This window comes from Kwoniella newhampshirensis (genome assembly GCF_039105145.1).
Source record: "Kwoniella newhampshirensis strain CBS 13917 chromosome 10 map unlocalized Ctg15, whole genome shotgun sequence".
NCBI lineage: Eukaryota > Fungi > Basidiomycota > Tremellomycetes > Tremellales > Cryptococcaceae > Kwoniella > Kwoniella newhampshirensis.
In genome coordinates, this window is record NW_027118345.1 from 406549 (window position 1) to 418444 (window position 11896).

An 11896-nucleotide genomic window follows, 5' to 3' on the forward strand; every position below is an offset into this window, starting at 1 on the left:
TCGCAGCTTGTTCTGATCGGGCAGAGCCAAGTATGACAATCTCAGTGGGTAGTCTGGTCTGTTCTGTACGTGGTTGGTCAACGTAGAGATAGTCGTTGGTGTAGTGCCATGAGGTGACTCTCGAACAGAGAATGGTGCGAATGATGATGACGTTTGTGTCAGTGGCAAATGGCAAGTGGCGGATCTTGTTTAGCCGGTTCAAGCATTGATGGTGGCAACGAGGCCGAAGTCTACAAGCTATGTTATACATCCGCAGCACATATCCTACATCTACCTAATCCTGATCCACTGGCAGCTGGCGGGTAATGCCTCTTAGCAGCAAGGTGAGGTAAGGAGAACAATCAAAGCAATGGATTTATCGCTTCCCAAACCAGGAACACTCCTATCGAACCCAAGACAAGTTTCCAGCTCGCATCAAAAGTACCTCTTTTCCTCGCCGCGTTCCAATTCACGCCTCCTCCTCCACTTGATCCCGATCCCCAACCTCCCCTGGTCGTCCCACTACTGCCCCAACCACCGTTGTTGTGAGTTTCGGTATCACCCCATCCATCATCGCCGCTGGCGCCGCCGCCTCCAAAAGCAGGTACAGAAGTTGGATTTAGACCCATGGCATTATTCGCAGTGGCATGAGTCCAGGCTGATCCACTCCCACTATCTCCATTGTCACCACCTGAATGATCATGCCATCCACTACCACTCCCAACGCCTGAATTGTGATCTGCTCCTTGTGTATATCCACCTTGGGTCCCACCTCCGATACTTTGTTCCTGACCCGTCGAAGTGACTTGATAAGCACTACCACCACTAGTCAACCAATACGACCACCAGGTATTAGTGATCTCCGTGACACTTTCCACCAAAGTGCTCATCAATATCGGCGTAGGACTGTACTGGATGATGTAGACCGTGCCTTCCTTCGTCACTGTCGAAGTGATGATTTCGGTAGAATAGACGGTGGAAGTGACGGTGGTCGAGTCGGTGATGTAGGTGGTGATGTAGCATGGGACAGAGGTGGTGGAGACAATGGTGGTGGTCACTACAGATGCGGAGAGGGTGGATTCAGGACCAGGTCCACCGCAATCTCCGTTCGAACATCGTTCAGATAGGTCGAAGGGAGTGGGCGCAGGTGTGGGTGTGGGGAATGAGGAGAAGAGAGGTTGAGCAGGTGTTGCACTGGGTATGATAGTCGTGGGCGTAGGTAGAGATTGTAAAGCAGAGGCGAAGACAGTAGGACAAAGAGTGAGCAGTAGTATGGTGAGTGGCGAGCGGAACATGATGAAGGGTGTTGAAGGACTCAGCTGTGTTGTGTTTGTGTCGAATGTGGAACGAGTTGAGCAGCTGTTTTCGGAATGGTGAGTAGGGCTCTTATGCGGAGTATGAGTGAGAGTTCGTGAGTCGTGAGAAGTGCTGTATTTGTGAGAAGGATGTTGAGGGGTGAAAACACTTGCAGCGAGCGCTGGGAAGGGCGTGATGGATCATTACTTGTATGTCAAATCTCAAGATCCCCTTCGAACATCTACGACGGACTCGAGACATCCCCTTCTGTAAGAAAGGATGATATTCTCCAGACGCGGTCCCTGCAGATTTCCGACTCAAAGGATCTCGCCAATCTTGATCACTATCGCTCAGGCCGACCGCATTTGCTGGAGTGCACTGATCATCGAACAATAATCCCGACCATCGGTGTACAATCTAATCAATGCAGCCTCGTTAGTGCATTGTGGAACCGCGGGACGGCAGAATTCGCCATCTCCTCCCGTGAGCATCCATGCATCCATCTCATATTGATCGAATCTACTTCTTCTCATCCTTCTTCTCCTCCTTTGGAGGCGGAGGAGGGATCTTGAATTCTTCAGGGCGGATGTTGGGGTTTCCTGCTCCGACTTGTTCCCAAGGAGATGCCGCGTCTTGGAAGTTTCTGACAGAGGAACACGAGTGGATCGATCAGCATTGTACACGCGTCCTGGTTAGACGGATAGTGTTGTGACATGAGACTCACCGGAATGCCTGGGTCAACTGTAATGGCTCGTAAACGACTCGCTTCTTCTCTTCATCATATCGAACCTCGGAGTAACCCTAGGTATAACTATATCAGCACTCGATAGTGCCGGTGGGGAGAGATTACATACTGTAAGAGGGAAATCTTTCCGCAAGGGATGACCCTCAAAACCTATGATTCAGTGATCAGCACTTCGACTCTCCTACCAAGTCGATGACATTACGATCGGACTAACCGTAATCGGTCAGGATACGTCGGCTAGTAGACAACTGCTCAGCGATACGTCCTAAGCTCTCAATCGAGGAACGAAAGCTTACAGATCCGGGTGTCCAAGGAAGAATACACCATACATATCCCAAACCTCTCTCTCGTACCAGTTGGCACCGCTGAAGATGGCAACGGCAGAAGGGACAGGGGTTACTTCATCGGCACAAGTCTTCACTCGAATACGAGATTGGTGAGCGACAGAAAGGAGGTTGTAAACGATCTAACGAAACACGACCAATGAAAGACGATGTCAGCTTCTCGATCGCAATATTGAATTGGAGGGAGGAGCATGTACTCACCTCGAATCGTTGAGGCTTGGTAGGATAGTCGACGGCAGTGATGTCCATCATCTGCTTGTATTGACATTGCGTGTGATCCCTTAAGAAGGTAAGAACCGGGACAACGCCCGAAGGAGGAATATAGAGGGTAAGTTCCTCTTTGTAGACTGAGAACTGTTGGACATATTTTGGGAGACAGGTGAGGAGATATTGACCGTACTCGTGCAAGGGGGAGTTGATCGGAGCGGCTTTATCGGCGGGATTGACACCGACCGGTTCGTTGAATGGTGCTACGGAGGGCTCTACGACAAAGATAAGTCACGTCAGCGAGATCGCAATGAGCGATAAATAGTGGAGACATGTACGAAGACGACCTCTCACCTTGTCTAAGAACAGGAGCTGATCGGAAGGATCGGGAAGCGATCGGAAGTATCGTGGATCGGAGAGGCGCTCGAGCACCTGCTCTGAGGGACAAGAGAGCTGTCCTCGCTGCCATGATGTTGTGATGTGATGCTCGGTGTACCTGTTTTTGCGGATGGTGATGTGTATGGTAACCTATTCCAAAGAGCATGGAGCGAATCAACGGAGGTCGGAAACACACACCTGCAGCAGTAACAAGGGGGATGGGATTGAGATGCCACATGATCGGAGATTTCGGGATTACGAGTCCACGCGTAGAGTGTGATCTGTAACTTTGTGTGCTGTGGTCGAGTGTACGGTGACGGTGACAGGATGTAAGAAGAGTGAATGAGCGAGTGAGATGGTGACGAGGATATAGTCAATGTCTGTGGACACATCCTGACTAGATCTCTAGAGAATACACACACGCACAATACAGGAGATCGCATCCCGGGACGAGATCCCTCAGCACCGTCCCCAATCAACACTCACCGGGACCTCATCCAGGATCTCGCTCAATACCGAAATCGATCCAACTATTGCATCTTTCCCGCGAGTCACCCGACCGCGCTTGGCTCCTTGATTCAACCTTTCCTCCAAGAACAACCAGAACGTCCCGCTATTTGACCACCGACCATATCGACGATTTCAACCACTAAGACCGCTCAAGAACGCATAGATCGGTCCTCCTCGCCTCGATATCTTTCCCCATGTGAGTACGAGCACCATATTCATCGGCCGAGCGAAGCTGACTGACTGATCTGCCTCGTCCAGGGCCACAAAATGAGTGAAAGCCTTGCCGACACGACAATTGAATTACAACCAGATAACAAGATCGTCGAGAATGGTACAGCCATAGGATCAGAGCACGTAAAGGAAGAAGAAAGTCTAGAGAAGCCCGCGCAACCGGAAATCAAGGAGGCGACAGGAGTGTACAACCAAGGAAAGGAAGATGTCGACATTGAAGGTGGTGACGGAGAGGGACCAAAGTCGACATCGATAGCAGAGACAGGAGATGGAAGCGAAGATGAAGTAGATGGAATAATGGGAGAGACTGTGCTCGCTTCCGGACCACAATCACCAAAAGTCGAAGAAGAGAAATTGGGCGGCAAGAAAGGCGATCATCTTGAATCAAACGAGAACGAGCAACAGGCTCAGGATCTAGGAGAGACGAGCAGCACGATGACCCTCCCTTACGATTCCACAACGAACGAAACCGATCATTCTCTGATCAACCCCATCATCAGAGCAGTCACACCATCCTCTCGGACCTCTACTCCGCCTCTCGGATCAGGCGTACCGGCCAAGAAGAAGTTCAGCTCGGTAAATGTCAACCAAAAATTCCTCAGCAAAGCTGGCAGTCCAGCGCCTGTCGCTGGCGCAGTCAAGATCGCATCGCTGAACTGTGAGTGCATCATCTAGCCTGGTCCTGTAACTTGCCAACTAACTGGAAATAAACAGCTGCTTCTCCTGTATCGATAGCTTCATCATCGTCCCGACTTCTATCCACTAAACTCACTACAGTACCTTCATTGAAACCCAGTACCTCGCCTAAACCACCGGGAACGACCTCGTCAGCATCCTCATCACCATGGGCAAAACCTGTCCTCCCTTCCGCGACCTCAGCGGAATCTACACCAGCTGTAACTCCTGCGACCCTTCATCAACCTGCACCGACAAGAGCTCGAGTGCTGGGAACAACTACAACACCGACCATAATGGGAGCTGGACTTGGGATCACAGCATCAGCACCGAAACCTGCTTGGAAAGCTGTCGCTGGAGAATCAAGGAGGACAGGAATGGGCCTGTCGAGAGATTTTCCTACAGCCATGGAGGTGCAGGAAGGTGAGTCGTGACAGTCTAGGAAGCGATGACCTTTTGCTGACAGTTTATGCAGGTAAGAGAGCGGCACAAATGGCCGCTCAGGCTCAGGCAGCACACAACCAAGCAATTCTACAGGGACTGAACGCGTTTACTCAGTTGGATCCAAATTCACATCGATGGGATGTGAGTTGTCTGGAGTGATAAAACCAGAATGCAGCTGATGTTTCGCTCAGGAGGAGGACGAGGAAGACGATGTGATTGACTTTGGTGACGGAACTGGGGAACCTCACGAAGTCGCGCATCTGGATCAGATACCTCGAGAACAGCTCAACGAATTGCCGGTATCGAAATCAGAGCGATTTGCAGAAGATTTCGATAGAAGCTGGCCTCGAAGGCAGCAGGCGCCAGTTGAACCGCCAGAAAAACGGTCGGAGGGAGATAGCCGAGTTTTGTTCAATGCGTCGTCCAACAGACTGGAACCGTCATGGTCACGTCAGCCCCCACAGCCCATCCAACCGACCCGACTCATGTCTCGGCCCTCTGATCCTTCCTCGCGCGAAAATCGACCTCCACCAGCTGATCCAAGGAGGGGTCTGGACAGGGCGCCACCACCTCATATCCAGGGAGTCGATGCTGATGGCAGGATGCTGCCACCTCATATGGCTGGAGCTCCGTCAACCGAGCATCGACCTCAACCGGGACCGTCCGTGATTCCCAACAGACCAGCCTGGGGGGCGCATAGAGAACCGGAACGGGCCCCACTACCTCATCACGCCGACCAACGAGAGCTCCCACCGCAATCATCTGCATTCGAGCATTCGCAGTCGCCCGAAAAACCTATACCTCATCTTTTACCTCGGCGGTCATTCAGCTCCAATGTCGCGCCTGTTCCCCCTGCTCCTGTTTCTTCCTCTACGTTACCACCCGCTGCTGCAGCATCTGCACCCGTACCCGGCGTTGACGCCCAATCTGCCGAGATGCATACGGCAGCCGAGAAGGCGAGATTACGGCGTCTGGCAGAAGAGGCAGACCGAGAGGCCGCGGCCGAGAGAGCGCGACAAAAAGCTAAGGAGCTGGAGGAGAGGTTGAATTTGAAGGCAGCTGGAAGTGGACAAAAGGAGGATCAGTCGAATGTACCCCCTGGCTTGGCGAAACCACCGGTGCAAATCGTCCTTGCAACAAGACCGAAGCCAGTGCCTGCTTCCGAGAATGTCTCTGTCACACAAGTGTCGGTACCACCTCTGGGTCTGCCCTCCAGGCCCGATGCAGCGGACAAAGCAGCTTCAGTGCCCTCACGGGTCGCGGAAAGTTCTTGGCGGTCGCGTATGCAGCAGACCATGGAGTCTGCTACAGCGGAAGTCAAGTCGAATCCGGTGCCAACATCCATTCTCCCACCCCCTAGCGTTAATGGGCGGCCGTCAAGGCCTACCGCGGAGTCATTCTTCGAATCGCAACCTGCATCCGAGCCGAATGTCAACCTGCCCGGCCAGGATGCGGTGCAACCAAAGAAAGAAGCAAACTTTGATAGCATGCTCGCTAGGATACGAGCGGCGATGGCGCAAGCTCAGGCAGTGCCAGCAACTCCAGCAGCGAATGAGGAGAAGGCCTCCCCTGAGGTGTTACCGCAAGAACCAGTCGCTAGTTCGAGCAAAACTAAACAGCCTCAGCCGACAGTTAAAGCATCATCGCCACCAGTGAATGTGGCCCAACCAATGGCTGCTGCGGTCAAGGAATACTTCCACGTTACATATCCCGAAGTACCTCGATCTCCTCCTCCGGCATGGCGAACGTACACGGTGAAGGTTCCCAAAACTCATCCTGTCAGATCGCCTATTCCTCGCAACCGACAGCGAGCTGCGGAAGGTCCTCGTACGATATCTCCAAAAGGCTGGGTCATGACTTTCGAACCATCTTTAGAGTTCTTAAGTCCGGCCACCCTGTCACGTGCGGAATTGCTCCTTCCACAGCCAGTCTTACGGCGGTATCAACGATCAGAACCTATCGTCAGTATCTCACCGAGAAAATTAGAACCGTTCGAGAAGAAGGGCAAGAAAAAGGCGGCCCATGTAGACACCGTACGACGGTCAGCAGAACCGTCAGAATCCATCGCCTCCGCAGAGAGCCTTCTGCCAAGCGCGCCGGTCATGACAGGATTCAAGTCACAGCAGCTACGTGATCAACGAGCGCGGAGTGACCAAACCTTACCTCCGTCTGCCTTTACAAAAGTGCCCACAGAGTTGGAAGCGGCGCCGGCTGTTGTCGAAGCACCACCTCGCAAGTTGAAATCTCCAGTCAAGACATCCGCGGCGGCAAAAGCCGAAAGAGATGGGCATTTCATGACAAATGGGGTTGGCATCGGTATACCAGAGAGGGGCAGGATGGCTGTCTCGGAGAAGCCAGGTGTACGATTCATGGTCTCTAGCGAGCTAGAAGGCGACAGTCTATTGGAAGAAGTGAACAAGATGAGCTTGGAAACAATGGGTGAAGGATACGAGAAGGAGCAAGAACGAGCAGACGGAGAAATGGTGACGGTGTCTGGGACGGAAGTGAGTTGTTGCGTGCAGTTATAAATGGATCGACTGACAGTTCTCATAGACTCCCAAGACACCTCCCGCCATGGCTCGTCCCACGTCACCTTCAAACGGAGTGTCCACACCATGGTCAAAGACACCATTGTCTTTTCCTGCATCACACTCCCCTGCTCGAAGTGTATCTCAGCATGATCGTGACGTGATCAAATCGGTGTGGGACCCACCTGCATCATCGCAGCAGTCCACTACTGCAGTATCCAAGGCCGCACCTGATGCATCAACACCCATCTACCCCTCACTCAATACCCCATCTTCAGCTGTTCCTCCTACCCAACAACCTTTACCGGGCGGAATGAAGATGTCATACTCTAATTCTCATGCGTTCTCCTCACCAGGCGGTGCGACTTCAAACCTCTCTGCTACCAACTCGTTCACGGGTATTCGACATAGTTCCGTTCCTGTTGGCGCCGCACAAGCAGGCTACGGTCAGTTGGGGTCACCTCAGTCTCTCGCAAGTCCTGAGTCGGTCCCACCTCCCAACATGATGACGGGATTGAGCTACAATTCGATGTCGGTCAATCCCCGAGCACCAGCTGGATCCAATGGTTTCCAACAAGGATTATGGTCACCTTCGGCGTTTGGGACGTCTATGGCTACGGCTGGTTACGGATACAACTCTCAAGCGAAAGCGTTGGAACAAAGATCGGTGCAGGGCGTTGGGATGGGATACAGTCAGAAAGGCGGAGAGCAGATGCACTACGGCCATAGCCAACAGGGACAAGAGTACAGATATCCTCAGTCAGCTGGATACGGGCCCCCTCTTCAGGCTCAGGGTCAACATTCACAGGGGTATTCGAACGCGAACGCACCAGGGTATGGCCGTGGTGTGACATCACCACAAAGTCCGATGTATGGTTACGGAGGATACGGAGCGCCAGGTAGTCAAACCAGACCCAATCAAGCTGGAAGCGGTAGATTTGCAGTAGCAGGACAACAAGTGAATGGCGGGAGTGCCGCGGAATTCAACTCAGCCCAGCAAGGTCAAGGAGCATATGGAGGAGGTTATCCAGTTCAGCAATCACAAGGTCAAGGTGGATACTACGGTGGAGCAATGTATCCTGCTTCCACTTCGACTGGCGTGGCTGGAGGATATGGAGGACATCAAGTTGTTGCTCATGGTCAACAAGGAGGAGGAGCAGTTGGACGAGGGGGCATGGGAGGCGGGAGGAAGATGTGGTGAGAGCAGAGCGGGTGCGAGTGCGTATGGTCTCTCAGCAATTGCTGGATGAGCAATTGTTGGTGGGCGAGAAGAGAGCAGAATTATTTTCATATCATATATGCGGACCGAGGCGAGACGACGCGAGTCCAGATGACAGCGTAAAAAATCATATCGTCAGATCACGAAGGAGAACCGTTGTTGTCCTTGGATGAGGGGAGGGGAGGGAAGATACTGTATAACGTAACGTATGGTATAGTTCATACTTACATACAATATGAATCGACATGACGAATATCCATGTTCGCTTGGTGACTGTATCTCTGCAGAAGCGTTGTGCACCAAAGATCGCAGGTGTCTCGTAAGATAGAGATCCGATATGGCTTTGCCAAAGCAGTCTGAGGTGGTTTTGTCACGTTTCCTCGGACGATGCGCTTTGAGTGGGCGAAACGGTCGAAAGAACTGTGCGCGATCGTCACAGGAGTCAAAAGAGACTTCACAGCTGGTTCCAAAATGTCATCCAGTGTCCATTGAATTGAATAAGCGGATCTGCGCAGGAGAGACTTCATCCGCCTGTCAAACTCGTTTCATCCCTCTCGCTCTATGATCGTCTCGAGTGGGGTTTCATCCCACTAAGAAACCTTCAAAGGAGCATTTCCTCCTTTGCATTTGGATGGGATATCTAAGGAATCTACCCGTAAGTTAAGTCTTTGGGTGGGTAACCCAGATAGATATATAAGTTACAGGGCGCTTTCGTCGTTACGATCAAAGCTCGAGTCGAACAAGACTGTGGAGGGACAAATCCACTGTTGATCAGTCGATTTGCTCGTCCAGCTAAAAAGTCATCCTGAAAGGTCAGACCTTTGCCCGCTCCGCTCTCTCCGATCAAGATAGCAATACCGCTTGTTTCCTTCCCACCATGCGTACTTTCTCAGCTTTGGTCGCGCTCCTTCCTCTCCTTGGTCAAGCATGGGCTTCCCCCGCCTGCAAAGCACCTGGTGCCGGAGCTTTCGCCAGTTCGCAGCCCAGTGTACAAAATTCAAGTCCCAGTCCCAGTCCCAGTCCCAGTGTAAATGTAAGTTCAAGTTCCAGTGCTGTCGCAATCGCAAGTGCAAGCGGCGAGCCGAGTGCAAGCGCGGTCGCGTCAGCCGATGTGGACCCCAGTGCAGCTGGTTCTGCGCCTGTTCCCGCCGGTGACTCTTCCGCCGTTTCGTCGACAAGCTTGGGCGTCAATCAACTAGCTACCGGTGTGGGCAGCTCTGCGCCGGGCTCAGCTGTGCCCACAACTACAGCTCTGGGCAGCGACTCGCCCTCAATCGCGGCGAGTGCGACGACCGCTGAAAGCGTCAGCCCTGGTACAGGTTCCTTGGTCAGTGGCACCGGTGACGGTGCTTCAGCCGCTTCCTCAGGTAGTGCCATGAGCCCTGCTCCAGCCCCATCCGCTTCCGCTTCCGCTTCAGCATCTGCGTCAAGTACCGGCAACACCACCCAATCAGCTTCACAGGGTTCCGGATCAGGTGTCTTTCTCACCGACGCCTCATCTTTATCCAACTGTAAATGTGGCTATCGAATCTCTTCCCTCGGAAACACCTATCTCCCACTCTCCTACTCTTTCTCTTTCTCCTCCGAAGCCGACGGAGTCCTCTCTCCGACAAGGGACCTATCGGACAAGGGATGGGTTGTGAACCACGACCAAGATGCTGGTGGCAGCGATCCATCGACCGGCGGTCAATGTTGGGGAAGCTATGAGAACCTCAAGATCGATGGAGGGGATTTGGTGTTGACCGTCCCCGGGGGCCAGAAGGTCGGACCGGAGATGAAATGCGCCGAGATTGCGCATAACGAGACGGTTACTGGGGGAGTGTTCCAGACGACCGCTATGTTGAGTGGTGTTTCGGGTGTTTGTGAGGCATTCGTGAGTGCAACCCGGTTCTGTCTTTTTTATTATTACAAAGATCTCCAAACAAGGGTGAACCGTCATCCTCGTCGAGTTCTGGGACTGGTCCTCGGACTTCACCCCCTGCAATGCTACACAGGATGCACATGTATTGTACGAGTATACGAAAGCCTCGGGATCTGACTCTGATGCTTTCAACCTTTCTTCTTTTCGCAGTCTCACCTGGCTCCAGGATCAAGGCGGTAAGATCTCTACCACTCGGTATGTAAACGGGCAAGTGTCGACCACCCCAAGTGGCAATGGTGAGTGACGATTCCCTCTGCTATCGTCGTAGCATCTTCGTGCAGATGCAGCTAGTCCTCAGATCAAAAGATGAGAAAGAAGAGATCGGAAGTGATTTCATGTGTGTCGCGTTCCGCCCGTATCGCTGACGAATTTGTCTTTATTCTTTGCGCTGCGCTACGATATGGTTTGGCATGGTACAGAGGCGACTCACCCGATGATCATGACCATCAATAATTGGTCTAACGGCGGTGCGGGCTGGAGTAAAGGACCTCCTCAGAAGGATGCGGAGATGAGAGGTGAGTCTTGTTACGCTTGTCCATCCTCCACGACCCATCCCATTCCATTTGTAACCTTTGCTTCGAGACGAGGTCAACAGCAAGTACTGCTGAAGTGCAAATGACTCAGAGTCGTCTAGAATCATCTACAGCACCTAACCCTGGCCCTCTCGGTTTTCTTTTTTCTTTATTTACTTCAAAACTCTTCTATCCTTTCTCCCTCATCGGACGAACGTTGGCCGTACTGACTCCTTCGTCCTCCTCCATCATAGTCAAATCCGTCCTGTTATACTATAAGACCGAGAAGATCAGTAAGATGGAAGATCTCGGTGGAGATTGTAGAGCCTCGGACATCTGTGAGGTTTGAGCTAAGTTAAGTTACAGTATGTAGCGGGAAGCACGATCACTAGAGCATAACTTAGGTGGTATCGCCCATTGTGTTGTCGGGACCACCTTCTATAGATAGACCTGTGAGCGCAAATACTGTAACATTGTATGCATCCGATCGATGTCTCTTATCCTTCGGTCAGCCGACTGAACGTCTTGACACTGCACTTTCCAATTCCGTGCTAAGTTACCGAACAACGACATGACATGTGAGGATTTTACCAGATATCAGTCTTGACATGATGTATCTGTTGCATGCATATATGATGTTCACTTCGACTCACTCCATCAGTAAACAAACTCCGCTCCCGCATCCTCCATCTGACATCGGTCTCGAAACCAGAAACCGCAAGCTCCTTGAACCAGCGCACTGCATCGTGGCGAAGAAACAAAAGTATTGACAAGCAACATGAGGATCAAACGAAAGACAGACCTGATCGAACCAGAACGGTGGATGCAGGACGAGAAACATGTGAATATCAGATCAGGAAGAAAACAGAAATAATCGACCGAAAGCGAGCTGACTGGATTCCCTTTC

The 11896-nt window shown here is 52.1% G+C and overlaps 4 protein-coding genes across 4 annotated transcripts; 2 read left to right on the plus strand and 2 right to left on the minus strand.

The window, feature by feature from the left end:
- Positions 1 to 341: 341 nt before the first annotated feature.
- On the minus strand, positions 342 to 1274 carry IAR55_007105 (uncharacterized protein; the record flags this gene model as incomplete). The annotated part of the gene is made up of 1 exon (XM_066950181.1): positions 342 to 1274. The coding sequence occupies one exon, from the start codon at positions 1272 to 1274 to the stop codon at positions 342 to 344; it is 933 nt and encodes a 310-aa protein (XP_066799396.1).
- A 520-nt stretch (positions 1275 to 1794) lies between these two features.
- IAR55_007106 (uncharacterized protein) lies at positions 1795 to 3040 on the minus strand (the record flags this gene model as incomplete). Its single annotated transcript, XM_066950182.1, has 7 exons — positions 1795 to 1918; positions 2000 to 2076; positions 2130 to 2170; positions 2235 to 2257; positions 2317 to 2486; positions 2566 to 2846; positions 2926 to 3040. 7 exons carry the CDS (start codon positions 3038 to 3040, stop codon positions 1795 to 1797), a joined length of 831 nt encoding a protein of 276 aa, XP_066799397.1.
- Positions 3041 to 3726: 686 nt separating this feature from the next.
- Positions 3727 to 8538, plus strand: IAR55_007107 (uncharacterized protein; the record flags this gene model as incomplete). The annotated part of the gene is made up of 5 exons (XM_066950183.1): positions 3727 to 4348; positions 4405 to 4788; positions 4841 to 4950; positions 5001 to 7313; positions 7363 to 8538. The coding sequence occupies 5 exons, from the start codon at positions 3727 to 3729 to the stop codon at positions 8536 to 8538; spliced, it is 4605 nt and encodes a 1534-aa protein (XP_066799398.1).
- An 895-nt stretch (positions 8539 to 9433) lies between these two features.
- IAR55_007108 (uncharacterized protein) lies at positions 9434 to 11338 on the plus strand (the record flags this gene model as incomplete). The annotated part of the gene is made up of 4 exons (XM_066950184.1): positions 9434 to 10429; positions 10551 to 10713; positions 10897 to 10992; positions 11244 to 11338. 4 exons carry the CDS (start codon positions 9434 to 9436, stop codon positions 11336 to 11338), a joined length of 1350 nt encoding a protein of 449 aa, XP_066799399.1.
- Between the last annotated feature and the right edge of the window lie 558 nt (positions 11339 to 11896).